A 25,571-nucleotide genomic window follows, 5' to 3' on the forward strand; every position below is an offset into this window, starting at 1 on the left:
GTCTTGAATAATTTCTTTAATTCTTACAGGCAAGTAATGTTAATTGATTCATTTGCAAGAAATTTAACTGCTAAAACATGCAGCCTTAATACTTCACTCACCTTTCTTTAAATCCCCTAGAGACAGGTGCTAATCTATCCAGTGCAGTGCAGTTAAGGCATGAGTAAGGCTTAAATACTGAGGCAATTTTATTTTCAGAGAAAAAGATTTAGCCTATACATACAAATAAAAGAAAATGCTATTGTTTTTTTGTGATTTGTCCGTTTCTCATAACTTTTAATTGTTCTCTCATTACAACAAAAGTCTTTGCAGAACTCGATGCACCGCCATTGTGGAAACGTGCCGTGAAAGCACATCTACAGACAATCACGGCTGCCTACACAACACACACGACAGTAATTAGTGACTCCGCTTTTAAGCACTGACACCTATGAGACATAACAGCCATAAAAGCTGGAAAAAATGATTGCTCAAATTGCTTTTCCTATCCAATTTGCCAGAGGCAACAAGGGCCCTAATTAGTAGAAATTATTAAGTGAAAACAATTAGGCCACAAAGAATTTTCAAACTTTTTTTCTGGTTTGAACTTTGTTGCTCTTAAAGAATCCCTGTACACGTATAAAGGGTGTTTTTAGCATCCAGCTCCCCTCATCCACAAGTCCTCCTCTCTCTCTCTGTACTCCCTGACCACCAGTGAAATATTGCTTTGACTTGGACAACAGCTGCATGCAGTTTGACTGTCAACTCATTCCCGTCACTTCTATTTACCGCATGGGTGAGATTCCTGTGACCCTGATGTCCAGCCTCAAAGTATTTTACATTACCATTTGCCCCGCTGAAGGTTATTTGACTATTCATTGCTTCCATGCCCCATCTCCATTTGTCTCAGAGTGGGAATGAAAAGCATGACAGCCGATTCTCTCTAATACCCAGCCAATAAGACGGGGACAACAGGGGACTTTTCTTCACCTGAACATCTGGCAGCACGTCTAAGTTTGGTGCTGGTGCTCCATTTTCTTTTGTGAGTCTGGGCTAAGGCATGACTGATCCTCTTCACGGTAGACCTCACACAAAAGGACGCACTCAAAGCACCAGGCAACACTGAATACATTGAAGGAGTCTGCAATGTCTCATAGCTACATTGAGTAGGTTTCTCTTTCGAATTACATTTTTAACACACTTGTCAAAAATTATTTCTTTTAAAAGGCAAATTGCGAAATAAGTGGTAACACACATTCCTTTTGAATAAATTCACTTTTTTAGAACTGTTGAGACAGTTCTCTTTACAGACATGCAGCTCAGCACAGCAGTCACTCTAACACCCACAATGCATCAATGAAATCAAAACTCTTTGTACACACCTAAGAATCCACTCAAGTATTGTATTTAAGTAGACATTTTAGGTACTTGTACTTAGTATTTCCATTTGATGCTACATTTCACTTCTGCTTCATTGCATTTCAGGGAGAAATATTGCACTTTTTACTTCATTGCATTTATCTGGCAGCTGTAATTGTAACAGTTGCATTTCAGATTAAGATTGTATACCCAAAATAAATTATAAAAAGTAGCCCTACCTTGATATTTAGATGTTGCAAAATGGTAGTTTTGTCATTCAGATAATAGGTATAAAATAAATGGTGATAATATGCTGATGAAAACACAGTTATGAATATTTTACCCCATTTCTGTCAAGAGATGTCTCTGAACCCTACATACTGGAATTTTAAGTAAAATTAAAGGATTTGTACTTGAAGTAGTGTTTTTTTGTTTGATTGTGGTATTGCGATTTTTAAGTAAAAAATTGTCCACCTCTGTCATGATAAACTATTCTACCAGAACCCTGAAGATTTGTCTCTCAACTGTAACACTTACTCACTCATTACAAAATTAGCCCCCCATAAACTTATTTAAATACTTATGTATTTAAACTATAATTTATTAATTGTTTTTAGCATAAGCAAAGTTTCATTAAAACAAAAAGCATGCAAAATTTGACTTTAGGATACATGGATTGTGCTGCCCCAAAGTATATGACATAGAAATAAACCACAAATGTTCTTCCAAAGAAGTCAATGTGGAATACTCTGTGGACACAAAATGCATTCATCATTCAAAATGACCACACTGTTAGTTGCTGTCTCAGAAACTCAACCACCACCAAAAGTATGTGTATTTACAGTCCATTCTGCCAATGTGTACTTACTATTGTAAAAAACAGTTGATTTTTTTTTATATAATATTCATGAATTACAAATTACTTTAGACAGCAGTTTGTTACATTCTGCTACATCTTAAAGTGGACCAAAAACATAAATAAATCAAAATAAAATGCTGGGACCCAAAACACTGAGCTCATTCCTCTATGACCCCCATTAAAGACTCCTGAGGGCAAGAGACATAAGTTGTGATGTAAATGCAGAAGACAGGCTTGACTAGCACTTCTGTATTTCTATCTATCTGTGGCTGTCCTATAAAAGTATGACTAGTAAATAGTAGATTTGTACAGCATTACTCGAATTACTTTTGTGTCATTTTTTGCACTGCATGAAGAAAAATGAGTCAAGATGTGTGTATTACCAACTGTAAAAAAAAAAAAGAAAAAAGAAAAAACATCTGTAATACAACATGGATTAAGTGTAAGTTAGAGCTCAAGATACACCGTTAGATGACAAAACTCCTAACATTGCATTCAGAATGCAAAAAAAAGCCAGCTGCCCATTTCTTGCCAGTTTGACAACAATAAAAATTAATGTGAGCCATAAACAATAAATCTAAGCCTTAGTTCTGTTGTTTCTGGCACACATTCATTTTCAAATATATTGATTGCATTGCCTCAAACCACATGAATAATATATGTTAATTCTTATGTTGAGTTTAATTCCAATTTATCCGTACACTTTACCAGCAGCAACTATTCCAGACAATGCATATTGCTGAGAAAAACAAATGAAAGGTTCAGCAGATTTACATTTTTACATCACTAATGTGTACTTTAAGAGCTGCTATATGATGTCTTATCGTCTGCTCTGCTATCCTCTAAAGATAGTAATATGCCTCATGGGGGAAAAGGGAAGTTGTATCTGTGCCAGATGCAGACTCCAGTGAAACTGTGTCTAATTGTTCCCATTGTTATGTTTTAGAGTAATTTCCTTGCTGTGTGTTTGGCAGCTGATCAAATATTAATCAAAATTGGTGTAAGCTGGATCCTTACATCCACTTACCTAATTGTCCTGCTCCTAGAGTGAGTTCATGATTGTGCTGTGCTTTTACCCTTAATTAGATACTTCAAACTAACATGTAATTGACCATCATCTGCTAAGTGAAGGTTCTGTTAAGAAATGTTATGTTTTTGCGTTGATCCTGTTCATAGCTGCTTTTGTTATGAAGGACATGTTTGCATAGACATTAGTATCCTGGTACTGATATTAGGGATATAAACTCCCATCTAACACAACGAACCTGGTTATTCATATTCTTTTCATTTCAACTTTATCCAGGTCTTTGAATGTCAGCATCAATGCAGTTCTGTCTGACTCCTCCACACCCAGACATTCTCATTTCTGCACCAACTGAGCTTTTTCAGCATTTAAGAATGAGCCCATTTTTGTTTCTGGCTCCCAGGACTCTGCTGAATTCTGGTTTTATTTTCTCCATCTTATCAGCAGTAATAAAGGACGAGGGAGACACAATACAGTAAATTCTCCGCATTAGATTTTCAGACTTTCTTTGTAGGCGTTCGCTTTCTTCTCAGAAAGGGTTTTAATACATGGGCCAGACGTGACCATGGAACCCCACGTAGTTCTTACAGCACCTCATCTTCTTGCATTCTTCATATAGGATGGAAGTAGAGTAACGTCGGTTCAGCACATCAATCAGAGGTCTGTAGGTGTAAGGCAGGAGGCCATCCAGAATAAGGACATGAGTCAGCTCCTCCATATGGTCACACTTTGGATCAATTGGAATGCATCCCATTTTTGTGTTTCATTGACTAATAATTCAATGATTCAAGTTGAGGACATGTTTGTCTGTGATGAGGAAGATGAGGCCACAGAATATCTTTGGGTGGCGTACCAAAACCAAAAGGCATAAATGAATTTCAGGAATTCCATTTTTCTGTTGTAGTATGTAGGCCAGATTAAACTAGCTAACTCTTTTAAAACTGTCAGTATGAAGAGTTGAGAAATCAGATACTAATATACTGGGGTAGATATAGTTTATGTTTTTTTTAATTATTTGCATAGACTAACACTGGTAAAGTTTACATTTTGAGTTCCACAGTTATCCCTTTTTTTATGTGTTAAGTGTCTGTATACATGTGTTAGTTGATTCATTGTTCTTAAAATAGGTTGCTGGTTGTCCTTTTCCTTAAAAAGACAAATGAACAGCTTTAATTTGAATTTAAGGATCAAAACATTTACTGGGAACAAGTCCTCTCAAGTTAAGGGGAGACTCGTGGATAGACATAGAACCCATTTTTATTCAGATATCTTGAGGTGAGAGTTCAAGGGACCACTTTGAAAATGGCCATGCCGGTTGTTTCCTTGCCAAAATTTAGCCCCCTCTCTGACAGCTATGCTGACATGGTTGATACCAAAGGATGGCTTTAGTCAGGCATGTTCAAAGTCCAATTAGGGGCCAATCATGGCTTGCAGTCAGATTTTGAATGGCCCGTGGCTCGTCTTTCAATATGCGCGGCCCCCACCACACAATATTGGCTAATCAAGCAAGATCACTTTGCACTTTTTCCATGAGCAGTACTATCATACAGTTTGTAGACATGCATCAATTACTATGCAGACAAAATTAGGGTTTCTGTATAAACAGACAGTAAACAATAGATGAAAGTCATCAAGTGAGGGCCACCGCTGTCAGGAACAGTGGATAGTTGAATACTTTTTCAGTGGAAGATGAAACATTTTGGTTTTTTTTTTTCCAAAATAACCTATTTGATAAAAGAAGAAGCTGGCCCCCGGGTATTTTTCTATTATCTAATCTGACCCCATTCAAAAAAGTTTAGACACCCCTGCCTTAGGTTGTCTAATTTCACAAGATAACACTACCTTTTTGCTTGCTGAAAAAGAGCACCTCAGCATGTTAAAGACAGTGATATCAGCTTTCAGTTATTTTTGGTGGGGATGCAGCAAATGTATCAGCGGGCCATGGCCTCCCCTGGTCCCCCTTGGGGGTGCCAATAACTTTATCTCACTTTTTGTTGCAGAACTCCAGCTAGCATATTGGCTTTATCAAAAACAAGATCATTCAGATTTCTGAAACCAGGATAAGATGTTTGCATGCAAAAAACACTGGGATTCTAGAAAGGCCTAAAATGAATATCAGTATGCCTGTAAACACGTTAAGTAGGCTTCAGCCTCCATTTAAAGACTGTAATAAACACTCAGTTTGAAACTCATTATTACAAACTGCTGTTGCTTCAATTCCCTTGCGAGACATATTTATTATTACATAATCATGACTGAACCTGGGTTTCTGCTGCTGGAAGTGGTAATTTAAAGTGAGGTATAATTGATTTTTTATGTTGCTCATGGTTAAGGTATCTTCACTCAACCCAGAAAGCTCATGGACAGCAAAGCTAAGCAAGCTTTATATATTCATGATGCCAAGACAAGCCAAATACTCCTGTTAGAGCTATGACATCCTGAATGGAGATTGTATGTGTCAGACACGGCCCTATATGCTCCACTTCTGACCCTGAGTCCCACCTTGCCAGCCCCCACAGATTAAGTCTGTCAGGCTGGCAAAATGTAGTCCATCCTCCATATGTATGAGACAACAACTTGCTGTGTAATTGGAACGTTTCTGTTTGAGCGCTCAAACTGACAGAGGGGAAGATAGCTGTAAGGATGTTTAACTCTGCGAGAGGGAAATATTTTTGCCAGGGTTTATTTACATGAGCGCACTGGTGTCAACTACTTGTGTGGGTATGATTTAAAAAGAATTTCTGACAGGAATTTCTAATGAGAGGAGTTAAAGATGTTCAGGTTCTATCTATATGTGTATTTCTTCTTTTTTTTCTTTCATTTCAGAGCAGCTTTACTACATTCGAAAAGGAAAAGCGTGCTTTTACATCAGGGAGCAGCAGCTCTAAAATATGCAACAGGCGAAATGAATGAGCAGATGAAATCTATCATCATTAACACCACTAAGAGTGTGAATCTTTTAACACTAGATACAAAACAAGTTTTTGTACCAGCACACGAACAAGTTACAGATTTCCACACATATTTGCTGTCACAGTTCCTGTACTTATTAATTTTCTTTTAAAGAGTCTTATTTTTTACTTTTCGTTTCCATTTATAAACATCTTATCTGAGAGACAGTTTCACGTCTTAACTTTTACTCCCATCAGACATTTGTCTGACCTGTCAGGAAGTACAGCTGAGACATCATACATCAGACAACATACATCATGCTATCTTTATTATCTTCTAGGAGGGGAATGATTGAGGTTTAACAGTCTCAAGTTGATTTCTGAATTGCCCTTGGAGATTTCATTTTACATATAGATATAGAGTTTGAAGATAAGGATGTATGGCCACAATCAGAGAATGGGTTATGCATTCACTTTAATTTCTACAGTGCCCCTCCCCGCTCACCCGGCCTTCATCTTTTGATTCTGTTCGAATTCAATTTATGGCTGCAGAACATCCAGACTGCCATAAATTCAAATAAAAAAGACAAGCCTGGCCACTTCCCACTTTAAACCACTTAATGCATCCTGGCAAAAAATGGCTGATAAAAGTCGTTTTAAAGCATCCAGTATTACCACGGCCCTTTCATTTATGAACTTTGGTACTATTGTCGTCGCTACAATTCAGCTTTACTAGCAAACTGTCTGGAAGTGATGTAGTTTGGGATAGTAGATAGAATAATGACAAAACGATCATTTATTCCACAGGACAACATCCAGCATTTAAAGGAGTATTTTGAAATTTTGGGAAGTAGACTTTGTTACTCCTTGCAGAGAGAGAGATAAAAAGTTTGACATCACTCCCTTGAATGTACATTAAGCTGGAGCAAGCGGCTGGTGAGCATAGTTTAGCATAAAGATGAAAAAAAAAGTGGGGAACAGCTAGCTTGGTTCCACCCCCAATTAAAAAGGGATGGGTATTTTGAGTAACTTCCATATATGAGTACCGGCATTAAATTACAAGTGCTCGCATAAAAAAATCTAACTATCTTCATCTATTTGACAACAATGCTTCAAGAAAAAAATCCATTACTTCCTGATGGACTTTTTCCAAGGTGCTGTCCTCCCAGTCAGATTAACATCAGCATGGTAAGCATGCGCTAACACAGCAGCAGCGGCTGATATCTTACACCTAGCTGTTTAGCGGTTCCAGCAAACTCACAATAACACAGAAACAGCTCGGCTCTGTTCCAACAACAACTGTTAGGTAATGTTAGCCATGTAATAGTACTCAAGTACCCTAATTATGCTCATCCCCACTCTAAAGCTCACTAATTAATATGTTAAATCTCATTTGTTAAATTCATACAGAAAATAACTGTATAAAATATTACTTTACCATTTTATGCAGGGTTATGAGCCTCTGCTGTTTACCTAGCAGCAATTAGTGAGCTTTGGTAGACCTTTGGGCAGAGTTTCTCCCAGTTTTATGCAAAGCTTAGATAAAGCCTCTTTCCCAATGGACACACAAAAGAAAAAAACACTAACACCCGCTATAACGTCGTCATATTGGCCGTCATATTTATTTGGAAAGGTAGCAATCAGCTTTTACTCCTGAGACAAATGTCTCTGCAGTAGTCATGGGTATTTTTTGGATCCAGCTACAATCAGCTTTGACTCCCAGTGATGGAAATACAACACCCATGCTCATTTTAGCCTCTCTGCAGGCACAATGCAATGATGGGCCAAATAAAATACCTAGAAAATAATAAACTAGCAATCAGCACTCTTACATGTTTCAAACTTTAGTCGGGAGACAGAAAGAGCAAAGTATATAAATAACTAACTACCGTAAAATTTTCACTGCCCTCCATGCTGCTGTTTGCTGACCTGTTTATCAGCCAGTCCTTGATGCTTAATGTGACACATCAGGAAAAAAAAAGAAAGAATACACAGAAAGGCCTACTCGTCTACTGCAGAGCCGTATACACAGCTCTTGTCTGCTGGCAATGGGAAAGCAGTCCATCGCATTTTTTAATGGGTTTTCCATGTTAAAGGAACCCGTAGACATGCAGTCATTTTGGTGAAAAAAACTGGATTTGCCACACAGACCTCTGAGTGGTATCAATCTCCCAGCAAGAAAGTGAATGAGCACATATCCCAAAAATATCAAAATACTCATTTAAAAATGTTCGGAGTACATACCAGTATTACATAGCCTAATTAAAGCACATCATTAGTCACCTAAATGCCATTCACGAGTCAACATTTGCTCACAAAGTATCTGCTTTCTAATATAAACTCATATGTGTTAACACATTGACTGCAGCAGTCATTGTGGAATTCAAACTGATAACTCACCCAAATTATTATGACTCATCTAAACCATTTTTTTTCTTGTTGCTGCTCTCTACATACACTGACTTAACTAACCCCCCCAAAAATTTATATTTTATTAAATTTAAACAGCAATTGGTTATCAAATATGAAACATTTAACCTCAAAGATTAGTACAGCGTGCAGAGTTGCTGATAAAGCAGAGATGCCCTCAAAAGACTGTTTACCATGATGAGCAGAAAGAAAATCTAATATGATGAACAGTTGACCTTTCGTGATATGGAAACAGTTTGTGTTTTTCCACTCCATGTAATTGCATTACAGTTCATTTTCCGGTCAAGAGACTTTGTAAAGATAGAGTCAAGTAAGAGGCAGCAGCACGGAGAGAGCTGCATAGCGCTGATTTACATGTTGCAGAGGTGGTAAGATAAGCCTCTGAAGTGTTTCCTGAGGCAGGCCGCAGCAGAATGCAGCAAAATACTAAATATCATGAACACTACTTTATAGACTCCCTTATTAGTTATTTCTGGTGATTTTTATTCAACGTCAGCTACAGGCTCTGTTTGTTGAGATGCAAGAAGCCAAATAAAACTGGCCTTGTGAATAATTTATAAACTTGTTTCTTTGTTTATGAAGACAGCATGAGATGCATAAAATAAGAACACTTTTAACCAGGGGAACATCAGCCCAGGAGCAGGCTGTTTCTTCAGCTAACCAGTGGTAATCATATAAAGCACACACACTGATAAAGGTGAAACCTACTGAATCATCTAACCCAGATTTTCTCCCCCTCTCCCCACAGCCGTCACCCTGTGAATGGTGCCGCTGCGAACCAAATAATGAGGTGCACTGTGTGGTGTCCGACTGCGCCGTCCCAGAGTGTGTCAACCCTGTGTACGAGCCGGAGCAATGCTGCCCCATCTGTAAAAATGGTAAACACTCATCTCCTCTGCAATTCATCGCACACTCCTCAGAAGTCATTAAATTTTCATTAAACCAATGACGGCAAGTTTATCTGTGGTATCGCCATTTGATGGCCGCGCCTTTAGCGGATGAGGATGTAATTGATGTTTTATGAATTAAAATTATTACCTTGGGCCCGTTGGCCACTAATGAGCAGTACTAGTTTTAATTATAAATGACACACTAAGCAGAGTAAACATTAGCCCATTGATTAAAGGCATGGTAGGGGGGACTAATGGGTCCTGGGAGAGCCTTTTATCTCCTAGTGCCCTAACGCCCTTGTCACACACAGCCAATCCCTAAATTAGAATTATAGGATTCAAATGGTTCATTGGCTATTTACAAGGCGAGGTGGGAGATTTCCCCATGCCAGCACCAATCCTGAGGGACAGATGGAGCTTTATGACTGAAATACAGTAGCTGCACATCCGCAGTGTGATCCTGGCTGGTACGTTCAACAGCACAGAGGGCTAGTGGGTAATATTAGATACAGTTGCAACACAGTGTTGCATTCTCTAATCAAAGATTTTTATTTTGTCGTGTTACACACCTCAAATGAAAGCTTTAGATCCTTTACGAGCAGTGAGAGCTAGCGAAGAAAGTTTTCCTGAACTCAGATGAAAACCTGGTAAATAATAAGATGTGCTCTCTTGATTATAAGCCTTGTTATTGCATTCAGTCTCCTCGTTATGTTAAGCTCCACACCAATAATATAGACATTGTTCATTCCAGCTGAAAGGTGGCAAAACAAATATCATGAAATATATTTTCTTTTCTTTTCAAGGGGTGGTTGACCTATTAATGTAATGAGAGGAATTTCATTTGAGGCAGATGCCAAATGGCTGTTTCACCACATCTACCCACATTTTCTTTCACACTTTCTCTCATTTCCTCTTTTATCCCCCTTGCTTTCTTTCTTTTATTTCAGCACACATACACACACACACACACACACACACACACACACACACACACACACACTAACACACAAACACCCACTCTAACAAGGCTGCAGAAGCTGCTAGGAGAGAGCTAATCCAGGCTGACAGGACACGGTGACACCCTTGGCATTTCAGGGTAGGCCTGCCGTTTCCAGGCTCCCCAAGGGTGCCTGGTCAGGCTCTGGCAGCTAGTTAAATCTCTGTGGGAGCTGAGGGCTGTGGGGAGAGGACAATGAAGAAGGCTGTTTAGCTCTCATTTTTGGCCAAGGGACAGGGGGCTGTGAAAGAAAGACATCTACTTAGGCCTATGTGCTCCAGTTAGACATGCAATTGTGGAAGATAGTCACACATTTTGCTTTTTACTTTACCTGCTGTGTTTGGTTTCAAATCATTTTGTGACATTAGCACAAACTTTTTAAAATATCAATATGTTTTCTCACAAGGGAGCGATTTTAATGCTGTGTTTACACTACGAGCGACACAGCAACAGGCTTTGAGCAATTTTCAGTGGAAGCTGGTGACATGAAGCTACAAACTGATAGGCATGATGCGATACAAACGAATGCTGAGCTGGCCTTAACCTTTATCAGCGCTCAAATGACACATTGAATTGTCAATTATTTATGTTTTTGTTTCAAGCTGTAGTATTTGGTTATGTAGCTTAGTTAGCTGACGCTGTGCTAGCTGTCTGTGTATTGCAGTGTACACAGGGGTGTAATGGGGTGGCAAATGTAATGTTAAAATAAGGCTCAGACATTGATCAAAAGATATTGTACAGTGATACTATACTTTGATGTCTGAAATTATGTAAAAAAAAAGTGATAGAAAAGTATATTATATTATGTTGTAAAACAAATCATTAAAAAGGCATATTATAATATGTTGTCAAAATCATAAAAAAGTCAAACTATATTGTGGCGTAAAAAAATAAATAGATAAAAATACAAAGTCATAGCATTGCATGTCAGCAAAAAGAATCAACAAATGGCCAAGTATAGTTCGTTGTCAAAAATGATAATAAAGGTATGTCATCCAAAATAAAAATTTTAAAAAAAAGTTATGATGAACCATGATGACCAAAATCATAAAAAAAGTCAAGGTATGACATGTTGTCCAAAATAGCATAATTAAGTCATAGTATTGTATGTTCTTTAAATTCGCATTGAGAAGTCATGCTATAAAAAAAAATATAAAATCGTCATTGTATACTGTGTCGAATAAAGGACTATGAAATGTCATCATATAGTATGTCACCCAAAATCACATAAAAAAATGAATTGTTTAGTGTGTCGTCCAAAATAGCATTAAAAGGTTATATACCTCTTCCAACGTGGCAATAAAAATCATAGTATAGTATGGCACCCAAACTAGCATGAAAACATCATAGTATAGAATGTCGCCCAAAATCCCATAAAAAAAGTCATACTACAGTATGTAGTTCAAAGTCACATAAAAATAGTCATAGTATACTATGTCGTCCAAAATCCCAAAAAAGCCATAGTATAGTGTGGCGCCCAAAATTGCATAAAAAAGTTATACTATAGTATGTCTTCCAAAATATCATATTGAGAGGTAATTCTATAACAAAATATAAAATCCTCATTGTATAATGTGTCGAATAAAAGATCATGAAATGTCATAATATAGCATGTCATCCAAAATAGCATAAAAATGTCATACTGTAGTATGTCGTCTAAAATCACATAAAAAAGTAATACTATAGTATGCCATCCAAAGTAGCATCACAAAGTAATGCTATAGTGTGTCATCAAAAATACCATAAAAAAGTCATACTATTGTATGTCATCCAAAGTACCTTAAAAATGTCTTTTATATTATGTCATACAAAATAGCATCAAAGTGCCATAGTATACTATGGTGTCCAAAATAGCATAGACATGTTGTAGTATAGTATGTTGTCCGGAATAGCTTAAAAAAATCAATAGTATGGATTCCAAAATATGATAAAAAGCCATACTATAATATGTCATCCAAAATAGCATAAAAGTCATAGTATAAATGGTATGTCAAAATCCTGTAAATAAGCCATCAGCAGTTTACAGCTGCTTTTTTGTCATGTTTGGTCGTTTTGACCACTGACCACATTTTCATTAGGATGAAAAGGCGAACACCTAGGGATGGTGGAAAAAGGTTTAACCTGCTCGAGGCAGGCTTTATTCAAAGACAAAAATGTCACAAGCGTAAATCAAAAGCAACAGTTACCTCAGTCCCTTTGACAGGAGTTACAGATACTGTCTAACACAAGGTCTAGGCTAGATTAAGCAGAAGCACACAAGCACAAAAAGTCCCAAAAAGCCCACACAGTGATCTGTTGTTCCTCTTTATCTGGAGGTCCATTGCATTATCACTTAACCTTCTCTTCGTCTCCCCTCATTGGCTGGCCTTGGGGTGGCATATTCGAGTAGAAACGCCCGCCTGCTTCTTGGAGTGTCATGAATGGGTAGAAGCTTCCTTCTCCTGGTGCCAGCCAACCCTCCACATGTGGTTTCCTGTCCCTGATTGCTCAAACTGTTGCTGCTACTGCTGCTGGTTCATGAACATGTTAAACATGCTCATAAGCCAGGGTGCAGCTGCTTGCATGTTCATGAAGGGGTTCATTTCTCTTGGGTGGGAATGAACAGCTTGGATTAGGATGAAGGTGTGAGTTTCCACTCTTTGCTGGTCTCTCAAATCGCTTTTTCAGTTGTTTTTTTTGTATGCTATATAATGATGTTTTTGGCCATTTCTCTGTTTTATGTGGTTTTTAGCTGTTGTTTTGACATGTCATATTTTGACATTTTTCGCCATACTGTAGTATGGCAATTTCGCCATTTTTCAAAGTGCTATATAATGGTGTTTTGGGCCTTTTTTTGTAACATTCTATGCTGTGACATGTCTTGGCAAGCTATTTCACATGGTTTTCAGCTGTTTATGGGACATGTCATAATCTAACATTTTTTGCCTTTCTATAACCTTGCTTTGTGGGCAATTTTTTTACATGACATTGTATTGTGTTTTTTGCCATTTTTGCAACATCTATGCTATGGCGTGTCTCAGCACGCTACTTCACGCAGTTTTCAGCTATTTTTGGGACATGTCATTTTTTGACATTTTTCACCATACAATAGCCTTCCATTTTTGGTCATTTTTTGAACACGACATATTATGTTGTTTTTTGCTGGTTTTGCAACATTCTGTGCTATGGAGTATCTCAACATGCTATTTAATGCAATTTTCTGTTGTTTTTGGGACATGTCATTTTTTGACATTTTTCACCATACTATAGCCCAGCTTTTTGGGGCATTTTTTCGACATACCATATTATGGTGTTTTTGGCCGTTTTTGCAACATTCTACGCTATGGCGTGTCTCAGCATGCTATTTTATGTAGTTTACAGCTATTTTAAGCTGTTTTTGGGACATGTCATTTTTTACATTTTTGTCATACTATAGCCTTACTTTTTGGGTCATTTTTTTCAGCATGCCATATTATGGTGTTTTTGGACATTTTTTCACAATTCCATGCTATTGCATGTTTTAGCATGTTATTTCAACAGTATCAAGCTCTTTTCAGCTGTTTTTTGGACAAGTCATTGTTTGACATATTCGCCATACTATTGCCATACTTTTTATGTCATTTTTTCAACATGACATATTATCATGTTTATGGCCATTTCAGCAAAATACTATGCTATGGCCTGTCTTAGCATGCTATTATTTTTGGTATCAAGCTGTTTTCAGTTGTTTTTGGGACATGTCATTTTTTTGCCATTCTTGCCATACTATATAGCCTTGCATTTTGGGTCATTTTTTCAACATGCCATATTATGGTGGTATGGCCGTTTCAGCAAAATACTATGCTATGGTGTGCCTGAGCACGCTATTTTATGCAGTTTCCAGCTGTTTTCAGTAATTTTTGGGACATGTCATTTTTTGACATTTTCGCCATACTAGAGCCTTGCTTTTCGGGTAGTTTTTTCAACATGCCGTATTATTGTGTTTATGGCCGTTTTAGTAAAATTCTATGCTATTGCGTGTTTTGCATATTATTTCATACAGTATCAAACTCTTTTCAGCTATTTTTGGGACATGTCATTTTTTGACATTTTCACCATACTATAGCCTTGCTTTTTGGGTCATTTTTTCAACATGCTGTTTTATGGTGTTTATGGACGTTTCAGCAAAATTCTATACGATGGCTGGGGTTAGCACACCATTTTAAATAGTTTCCAGCTGTTTCCAGCTGTGTTTGGGAGATGTCATTTTTTGATATTTTTCACCATACTACATAGCCTTACTTTTTATGTCATTTTTTCAACATGCCATATTATGGCGGGGTTTTTTTTGCCATTTTTGCAAAATTCTAAACTATGGCTGGTCTGAGTACGCCATTTCATGCGGTTTCTGACTGTTTTCAGCTATTTTTGAGACATGTCATTTTATGACATTTTTGCCATCTATAGCCTTGCTTTTTGTGTCATTTTTTCAACACGCAATATAAAGATGTTTTGGGCTGTTACACGTTACACGTTTTAATGCTATGGCGTTTCTCAGCACACTATTTTATGGAATTGTCAGCCTTTTTCAGCTGTTTTTGGGACATGTCATTTTTTACATTTTTGTCATACTATAGCCTTACTTTTTGGGTTATTTTTTAAACATGCCATATTATGGTGTTTTTAGACATTTTTTTCACAATCCTATGCTATTGCATGTTATTAGCATGTTATTTCAACAGTATCAAGCTCTTTTCAGCTGTTTTTTGGAAAAGTCATTTTTTGACATATTCGCCATACTATTGCCTTTATTTTTGGGTCATTTTTTCAACATGCTATATTTTGGTGTTTTGGGCCATATTTGCAAAGTTCTATGCTATGGCACGACAAAGCAAGTAATTTTACACTGTTTCCAGCTGTTTTCAGCTGTTTTTGGGAAATGTCAAATTTTGACATTTTTGCCATAGTATAGCCTTGCATTTTTGATCAATTTTTTTTTTTACATTTAATAATATGTTGTTTTGGGCTGTTTTGCATGTTTTAATGCCATGGCGTGACTTAACAAGTTATTATATGCTGTTTTGAGGTGTTATCAGCTGTTTTTGGGACATGTCAAATTTTGACATATTCGCCATACTATTGCCTTTATTTTTGGGTCATTTTTTCAACATGCTATATTATGATGTTTTTGGCTGTTTTACACATTTTAATGCTATGGCTGGTTTTAGCACTATTGTTCTATACTGTTTCTAACAGTTTTCAGTCATTTTTGGGACGTCTTTTTTTGACATTTTTGCCAAACTATAGCCTTGCTTTTTGGGTCATTTTTTCAACATACCATATTATGGTGTTAATGGCCGTTTCAACAAAATACTATGCTGTGGCATGTCTTAGCACGCTATTTTACATGGTATCCAGCTGTTTTCAGCTGTTTTTTTTTTCTAGCATGTCATTTTTTGACATTTTCGCCATACTATAGCCTTGCTTTTTGGGTAATTTTTTCAACATGCCGTATTATTGTGTTTATGGCCGTTTTAGTAAAATTCTATGCTATTGCGTGTTTTGCATATTATTCTATACTGTTTTGAGATGTTTTCAGCTGTTTTGGGACATGTCATTTTTTGACATTTTCACCATACTATAGCCTTGCTTTTTGGGTCATTTTTTCAACATGCTGTTTTATGGTGTTTATGGACGTTTCAGCAAAATTCTATACGATGGCGTGTCTTAGCACGTTATTTTAAATAGTTTTGAGGTGTTATCAGCTGTGTTTGGGACATGTCATTTTTTGATATTTTTCACCATACTATATAGCCTTGCTTTTTGGGTCGTTTTTTCAGCATGCCATATTATTGTGTTTTTGGCTGTTTTTGCAAAATTCTATGCTATGTCAAATCTCAGCATGCTATTTTAGGGAATTGTCAGCTGTTTTCAGCTGTTTTTGGGACATGTCATTTTTTGACATTTTTGCCTTGCTGTTTTGGTCATTTTTTCAACACGCAATATAAAGATGTTTTGGGCTGTTTTTGCACGTTTTAATGCTATGGCGTTTCTCAGCACACTATTTTATGGAATTGTCAGCCTTTTTCAGCTGTTTTTGGGACATGTCAAATTTTGACATTTTTGCCATACTATAGCCTTGCTGTTTTTGTCAATTTTTCGACAAGCTATATTATGGTGTTTCCGGCCATACTTGCAGATTTCAATGCTATGGCGTGTCTCAGCACTCTACTTTATGCTGTTTTGAAGTGTTTCAGCTGTTTTTGGGAAATGTCAAATTTTGACATTTTTGCCATACTATAGCCTTGCTGTTTTCGTCAATTTTTTTCGACATGCTATATTATGATGTTTTTGGCTGTTTTTACACGTTTTAATGCTATGGTGTTTCTTAGCACGTTATTCTATACTGTTTTGAGGTGTTTTCAGCTTTTTTTGGGAAATGTCAAATTTTACCATTTTTGCCATACTATAGCCTTGCTTTTTTGGTCATTTTTTCGACATTCAATAATATGTTGTTTTTGGCTGTTTTTACACATTTTAATGCTATGGCGTTTCTTAGCACATTATTCTATACTGTTTTGAGATGTTTTCAGCTGTTTTTGGGAAATGTCAAATTTCGACATTTTTGCCATACTATAGCCTTGCATTTTTGATCAATTTTTTTTGACATTCAATAATATGTTGTTTTGGGCTGTTTTGCATGTTTTAATGCCATGGCGTGACTTAACAAGTTATTATATGCTGTTTTGAGGTGTTATCAGCTGTTTTTGGGACATGTCAAATTTTGACATTTTTGCCATACTATAGCCTTGCTATTGTCGTCAATTTTTCGACATGCTATATTATGATGTTTTTGGCTGTTTTTACACATTTTAATGCTATGGCGTTTTTTAGCACTTTGTTCTATACTGTTTTGAGATGTTTTCAGCTGTTTTTGGGACATGTCAAATTCTGACATTTTTGCCTTGCTGTTTTGGTCAATATTTCGACATGCTATATTATGATGTTTTTGGCTGTTTTTACACATTTTATTGCTATGGCGTTTTTTAGCACATTATTCTATACTGTTTTGAGATGTTTTCAGCTGTTTTTGGGAAATGTCAAATTTTGACATTTTTGCCATACTATAGCCTTGCTGTTTTCGTCAATTTTTTTCGACATGCTATATTATGATGTTTTTGGCTGTTTTTACACATTTTAATGCTATGGCGTTTCTTAGCACGTTATTCTATACTGTTTTGAGATGTTTTCAGATCTTCTTGGGAAATGTGAAATTTTGACATTTTTGCCATACTATAGCCTTGCTTTTTTGGTCAGTTTTTCGATAGGCTTTAATATGTTGTTTTGGGCTTTTTTTGCAAATTTTAATGCTATGGAGTTTCTTAGCACGTTATTCTATACTGTTTTGAGATGTTTTCAGCTGTTTTTGGGAAATGTCAAATTTTGACATTTTTGCCATACTATAGCCTTGCTGTTTTCGTCAATTTTTTTCGACATGCTATATTATGATGTTTTTGGCTGTTTTTACACATTTTAATGCTATGGCGTTTCTTAGCACGTTATTCTATACTGTTTTGAGATGTTTTCAGATCTTCTTGGGAAATGTGAAATTTTGACATTTTTGCCATACTATAGCCTTGCTTTTTTGGTCAGTTTTTCGATAGGCTTTAATATGTTGTTTTGGGCTTTTTTTGCAAATTTTAATGCTATGGAGTTTCTTAGCACGTTATTCTATACTGTTTTGAGATGTTTTCAGCTGTTTTTGGGAAATGTCAAATTTTGACATTTTTGCCATACTATAGCCTTGCTGTTTTCCTCAATTTTTTTCGACATGCTATATTATGATGTTTTTGGCTGTTTTTACACATTTTAATGCTATGGCGTTTCTTAGCACGTTATTCTATACTGTTTTGAGATGTTTTCAGATCTTCTTGGGAAATGTGAAATTTTGACATTTTTGCCATACTATAGCCTTGCTTTTTTGGTCAGTTTTTCGATAGGCTTCAATATGTTGTTTTGGGCTTTTTTTGCAAATTTTAATGCTATGGCGTCTCTTAGCACGTTATTTTATACTGTTTTGAGATGTTTTCAGCTGTTTTTGGGACATGTCAAATTTTGACATTTTTGCCATACTGTAGCCTTGCTGTTTTGGTCAATTTTTCAACATGCTATATTATGGTGTTTTGGGCCATTTTTAGACATTTTAATGCTATGGCGTGTCTCAGCACGCTAGTTTATGCTGTTTTGAGGTGTTTTCAGCTGTTTTTGGGAAATGTCAAATTTTGACATTTTTGCCATACTATAGCCTTGCTGTTTTGGTCATTTTTTCGACATTCAATAATATGTTGTTTTGTGCTGTTTTTGCACAATTTAATGCTATGGCGTGTCTTAACACATTATTTTATACTGTTTTGAGATGTTTTCAGCTGTTTTTGGGACATGTCAAATTCTGACATTTTTGCCATACTATAGCCTTGCTGTTTTGGTCAATATTTCGACATGCTATATTATGATGTATTTGGCTGTTTTTACACATTTTAATGCTATGGCGTGTCTTAGCATGTTATTATATGCTGTTTTGAGGTGTTTTCAGCTGTTTTTGGGACATGTCAAATTTTGACATTTTTGCCATACTATAGCCTTGCTGTTTTGGTCAATTTTTCAACATGCTATGTTATGGTGTTTTGGGCCATTTTTAGACATTTTAATGCTATGGCGTGTCTTAGCATGTTATTATATGCTGTTTTGAGATGTTTTCAGCTGTTTTTTGGACATGTCAATTTTTGACATTTTTGCCATACTTTCGCCTTGCTTTTTTGGTCAGTTTTTCGACAGGCTTTATTATGATATTTTTGGCTGTTTTGAGACATTTTAATGCTATGGCGTGTCTTAGCACGTTATTCTGTACTGTTTTGAGATGTTTTCAGCTGTTTATGGGAAATGTCAAATTTTGACATTTTTGCCATACTATAGCCTTGCTGTTTTGGTCAATTTTTCAACATGCTATATTATGGTGTTTTGGGCCATTTTTAGACATTTTAATGCTATGGCGTGTCTTAGCATGTTATTATATGCTGTTTTGAGGTGTTTTCAGCTGTTTTTGGGACATGTCAATTTTTGACATTTTTGCCATACTATAGCCTTGCTTTTTTGGTCAGTTTTTCGATAGGCTTCAATATGTTGTTTTTGGCTGTTTTTACACATTTTAATGCTATGGCGTGTCTCAGCACGCTAGTTTATGCTGTTTTGAGGTGTTATCAGCTGTTTTTGGGACATGTCAAATTTTGACATTTTTGCCATACTATAGCCTTGCTTTTTTGATCATTTTTTCGACATACTATGTTATGGTGTTTTTGGCTGTTTTTACACATTTTAATGCTATGGCGTTTCTTAACATGTTATTTTATACTGTTTTGAGATGTTTTCAGCTGTTCTTGGGACATGTCAAATTCTGACATTTTTGCCATACTATAGCCTTGCTGTTTTGGTCAATATTTCGACATGCTATATTATGATGTATTTGGCTGTTTTTACACATTTTAATGCCATGGTGTGTCTTAACGTTATTCTATACTGTTTTGAGGTTTTATCAGCTGTTTTTGGGGAATTTTAAAATTTTACATTTTTTCCATACTATAGGCTTGCTGTTTTCCTCAATTTTTTTTCGACATGCTATATTACGATGTTTTTGGCTGTTTTTACACATTTTAATGCTATGGTGTGTCTTAGCATGCTATTATATGCTGTTTTGAGATGTTTTCAGCTGTTTTTGGCACATGTCAATTTTTGAGATTTTTGCCATAGTATTGCCTTGCTTTTTTGGTCATTTTTTCGGCATTCAATAATATGTTGTTTTTGGCTGTTTTTACACATTTTAATGCTATGACGTTTCTTAGCACGTTATTCTATACTGTTTTGAGATGTTTTCAGCTGTTTTTGGGAAATGTCAAATTTTGACATCTTTGCCATACTATAGCCTTGCTTTTTTGGTCAGTTTTTCGATAGGCTTCAATATGTTGTTTTGGGCTGTTTTTGCACATTTTAATGCTATGGCGTGTCTTAGCACGTTATTTTATACTGGTTTGAGGTTTCATCAGCTGTTTTTGGGACATGTCATATTTTGACATGTTTGCCATACTATAGCCTTGCTGTTTTCGGCAATTTTTTTTCGACATGCTATATTACAATGTTTTTGGCTGTTTTTACACATTTTAATGCTATGGCGTTTCTTAGCACGTTATTCTATACTGTTTTGAGATGTTTTCAGCTGTTTTTGGGAAATGTCAAATTTTGACATTTTTGCCATACTATAGCCTTGCTTTTTTGGTCATTTTTTCGACATTCAATAATATGTTGTTTTTGGCTGTTTTTACACATTTTAATGCTATGGCGTGTCTTAGCACGCTATTTTATACTGGTTTGAGGTTTCATCAGCTGTTTTTGGGACATGTCATATTTTGACATGTTTGCCATACTATAGCCTTGCTGTTTTCCTCAATTTTTTTTCGACATGCTATATTATGATGTTTTTGGCTGTTTTTACACATTTTAATGCTATGGCGTTTCTTAGCACGTTATTCTATACTGTTTTGAGGTGTTTTCAGCTGTTTTTGGGAAATGTCAAATTTTGACATTTTTGCCATACTATAGCCTTGCTTTTTTGGTCATTTTTTCGACATTCAATAATATGTTGTTTTTGGCTGTTTTTACACATTTTAATGCTATGCCGTTTTTTAGCACGTTATTCTATACTGTTTTGAGATGTTTTCAGCTGTTTTTGGGAAATGTCAAATTTCGATATCTTTGCCATACTATAGCCTTGCTTTTTTGGTCATTTTTTCGACATTCAATATTATGTTGTTTTTGGCTGTTTTTACACATTTTAATGCTATGGCATTTTTTAGCACATTATTCTATACTGTTTTGAGATGTTTTCAGCTGTTTTTAGGAAATGTCAAATTTTGACATTTTTCCCATACTATAACCTTGCTTTTTTGGTCAGTTTTTCGATAGGCTTCAATATGTTGTTTTGGGCTGTTTTTGCACATTTTAATGCTATGGCATGTCTTAGCACGTTATTATATGCTGTTTTGAGGTGTTTTCAGCTGTTTTTGGGACATGTCAAATTTCGATATCTTTGCCATACTATAGCCTTGCTTTTTTGGTCAGTTTTTCGACACGATATATTATGGTGGTTTGGGCTGTTTTTGCACATTTTAATGCTATGGTGTGTCTTAGCACGTTATTATATGCTGTTTTGAGATGTTTTCAGCTGTTTTTGGCACATGTCAATTTTTGAAATTTTTGCCATACTATAGCCTTGCTTTTTTGGTCATTTTTTTGACATGCTATATTATGATGTTTTTGGCTGTTTTTACACATTTTAATGCTATGGCGTTTCTTAGCACGTTATTCTATACTGTTTTGAGATGTTTTCAGATCTTCTTGGGAAATGTGAAATTTTGACATTTTTGCCATACTATAGCCTTGCTGTTTTGGTCAATTTTTCGACAGGCTTTATTATGATATTTTTGGCTGTTTTGACACATTCTAATGCTATGGCGTTTCTTCCCAGGTTATTTTATACTTTTTTGAGATGTTTCAGCTGTTTTTGGGACATGTCAAATTTTGACATTTTTGCCATACTATAGCCTTGCTTTTTTGATCATTTTTTCGACATACTATGTTATGGTGTTTTTGGCTGTTTTTACACATTTTAATGCTATGGCGTTTCTTAACACGTTATTTTATACTGTTTTGAGATGTTTTCAGCTGTTCTTGGGACATGTCAAATTCTGACATTTTTGCCATACTATAGCCTTGCTGTTTTGGTCAATATTTCGACATGCTATATTATGATGTATTTGGCTGTTTTTACACATTTTAATGCCATGGCGTGTCTTAACAAGTTATTATTTGCTGTTTTGAGGTGTTATCAGCTGTTTTTGGGACATGTCATATTTTGACACGTTTGCCATACTATAGCCTTGCTGTTTTCCTCAATTTTTTTTCGACATGCTATATTATGATGTTTTTGGCTGTTTTTACACATTTTAATGGTATGGCGTTTCTTAGCACGTTATTCTATTCAGTTTTGAGATGTTTTCAGCTGTTTTTGGGACATGTCAAATTTTGACATTTTTGCCATACTATAGCCTTGCTTTTTTGATCATTTTTTCGGCATTCAATAATATGTTGTTTTTGGCTGTTTTTACACATTTTAATGCTATGACGTTTCTTAGCACGTTATTCTATACTGTTTTGAGATGTTTTCAGCTGTTTTTGGGAAATGTCAAATTTTGACATCTTTGCCATACTATAGCCTTGCTTTTTTGGTCAGTTTTTCGACAGGCTTCAATATGTTGTTTTGGGCTGTTTTTGCACGTTTTAATGCTATGGCGTTTCTTAGCACGTTATTCTATACTGCTTTGAGATGTTTTCAGCTGTTTTTGGGAAATGTCAAATTTTGACATTTTTGCCATACTATAGCCTTGCTGTTTTGGTCAATTTTTTTCGACATGCTATATTATGATGTTTTTGGCTGTTTTTACACATTTTAATGCTATGGCGTTTCTTAGCACGTTATTCTATACTGTTTTGAGGTGTTTTCAGCTGTTTTTGGGAAATGTCAAATTTTGACATTTTTGCCATACTATAGCCTTGCTTTTTTGGTCATTTTTTCGACATTCAATAATATGTTGTTTTTGGCTGTTTTTGCACATTTTAATGCTATGGCGTGTCTTAGCACGCTATTTTATACTGGTTTGAAGTTTCATCAGATGTTTTTGGGACATGTCAAATTTTGACATTTTTGCCATACTATAGCCTTGCTTTTTTGATCATTTTTTCGACATGCTATGTTATGGTGTTTTTAGCCATATTTACACATTTTAATGCCATGGTGTTTCTTAGCATGTCGTTTTATACTGTTTTGAGATGTTTTCAGCTGTTTTATGGAAATGTCAATTTTTGACATTTTTTCCATACTATAGCCTTGCTGTTTTGGTCAGTTTTTCGACACGATATATCATGGTGGTTTGGGCTGTTTTTGCACATTTAATGCTATGGCGTTTCTTAGCACGTTATTCTATACTGTTTTGAGATGTTTTCAGCTGTTTTTGGGAAATGTCAAATTTTGACATTTTTGCCATACTGTAGCCTTGCTTTTTTGGTCAGTTTTTCGATAGGCTTCAATATGTTTTTTTGGGCTGTTTTTGCACATTTTAATGCTATGGCGTGTCTTAGCACGCTATTTTATACTGGTTTGAGGTTTCATCAGCTGTTTTTGGGACATGTCAAATTTTGACATGTTTGCCATACTATAGCCTTGCTGTTTTCGTCAATTTTTTTTTGACATGCTATATTACGATGTTTTTGGCTGTTTTTACACATTTTAATGCTATGGCGTGTCTTAGCACGTTATTCTATACTGTTTTGAGATGTTTTCAGCTGTTTTTGGGAAATGTCAAATTTTGACATTTTTGCCATACTATAGCCTTGCTGTTTTGGTCAATTTTTTTCGACATGCTATATTATGATGTTTTTGGCTGTTTTTACACATTTTAATGCTATGGCGTTTCTTAGCACGTTATTCTATGCTGTTTTGAGATGTTTTCAGCTGTTTTTGGGAAATGTCAAATTTCGATATCTTTGCCATACTATAGCCTTGCTTTTTTGGTCATTTTTTCGACATGCTATGTGATGGTGTTTTTAGCCATATTTACACATTTTAATGCTATGGTGTTTCTTAGCATGTAGTTTTATACTGTTTTGAGATGTTTTCAGCTGTTTTTGGGACATGTCAATTTTTGACATTTTTTCCATACTATAGCCTTGCGTTTTTTTGTCAGTTTTTCGACACGATATATTATGGTGGTTTGGGCTGTTTATGCATGTTTTAATGCTATGGCGTCTCTTAGCATGTTATTATATGCTGTTTTGAGGTGTTTTCAGCTGTTTTTGGCACATGTCAATTTTTGAGATTTTTGCCATAGTATTGCCTTGCTTTTTGGTCATTTTTTCGGCATTCAATAATATGTTGTTTTGGGCTGTTTTTGCACATTTTAATGGTGTCGCGTGTCTTAGCGCGTTATTTTATACTGTTTTGAGATGTTTTCAGCTGTTTTTGGGACATGTCAAATTTTGACATTTTTGCCATAGTATAGCCTTGCTTTTTTGTTCATTTTTTCGACATTCAATAATATGTTGTTTTTGGCTGTTTTTGCACGTTTTCATGCCATGGCATGTCTTAACAAGATATTATTTGCTGTTTTGAGGTGTTATCAGCTGTTTTTGGGACATATCAAATTTTGACATTTTTGCCATACTATAGCCTTGCTGTTTTCGTCAGTTTTTCGACATGATATATTATGATGTTTTTGGCTGTTTTTACACATTTTAATGCTATGGCGTTTCTTAGCACGTTAGTTTATGCTGTTTTGAGGTGTTTTCAGCTGTTTTTGGGACACCGAAAATTTTGACATTTTTGCCATACTATAGCCTTGCTTTTTAAGTCATTTTTTCGACATTTCGTTTTATGGTGTTTATGGATGTTTCAGGAAAATTCTATACTATGGCTGGTCTAAGCACACTATTTTTTGCAGTTTACAGCTGTTTTTGGCTGTTTTTGGCACATGTCATTTTTTGACATGTTTCCCCATACTATAGCCTTGCTTTTTGGGTAATTTTTTCGAAATGCCATATAATGGTGTTTTTGGCCGTTTTTGCAACATTGTATGCTATGGCTTGTCTTAGCAGGCTATTTAATGCAATTGTAAGATGCTTATTTTGTCATTTTAGCCACTCACCAGATTTTTATAAGGATGAAAAGGCGAACACACAGGGATGGTGGAAAAGGATTAAAACTGCTCGAGGCAGGCTTTATTCAAAGACAAAAATGTCACAAGTGTAAATCAAAGGCAACAACCCCCCGCCTTTTGACGGCAGTGACAGATACTGTCTAACACAAGGTCTAGGATAGATAAAGCAGAAGCACACAAGCACAAAAAGTCCCCAGAAGCCCACACACTGATCTTTTGTTCTTTATCTGGAGGTCCGTTTCGTCATGACTCTCTCTTCTGTTTGTCTGTCCTCATTGGCTGGCCTTGGGGTAGCATATTCGAGTAAAAACATCGGCCTGCATCTTGGGGTGTCATTATTGGTTAGAAGCGTCTTTCTCCTGGTG

The 25,571-nt window shown here is 35.9% G+C and overlaps 1 protein-coding gene across 4 annotated transcripts in view; it reads left to right on the forward strand.

The window, feature by feature from the left end:
- vwc2l (von Willebrand factor C domain containing 2 like) overlaps positions 1-25,571 on the forward strand; it is a 197,361-nt gene that overhangs the window by 131,926 nt on the left and 39,864 nt on the right. For all 4 annotated transcript variants that reach the window (XM_088083137.1, XM_088083134.1, XM_088083138.1 and 1 more), the window contains one exon: positions 9,291-9,420. In XM_088083137.1, the coding sequence (XP_087939263.1) occupies positions 9,291-9,420 (130 nt within the window). The remainder of the gene's footprint in view (positions 1-9,290; positions 9,421-25,571) is intronic.

Source organism: Plectropomus leopardus, chromosome 10 (genome assembly GCF_026936395.1).
Source record: "Plectropomus leopardus strain MGB_pleo_1.0 chromosome 10, ASM2693639v1, whole genome shotgun sequence".
NCBI classification, from domain to species: domain Eukaryota; kingdom Metazoa; phylum Chordata; class Actinopteri; order Perciformes; family Serranidae; genus Plectropomus; species Plectropomus leopardus.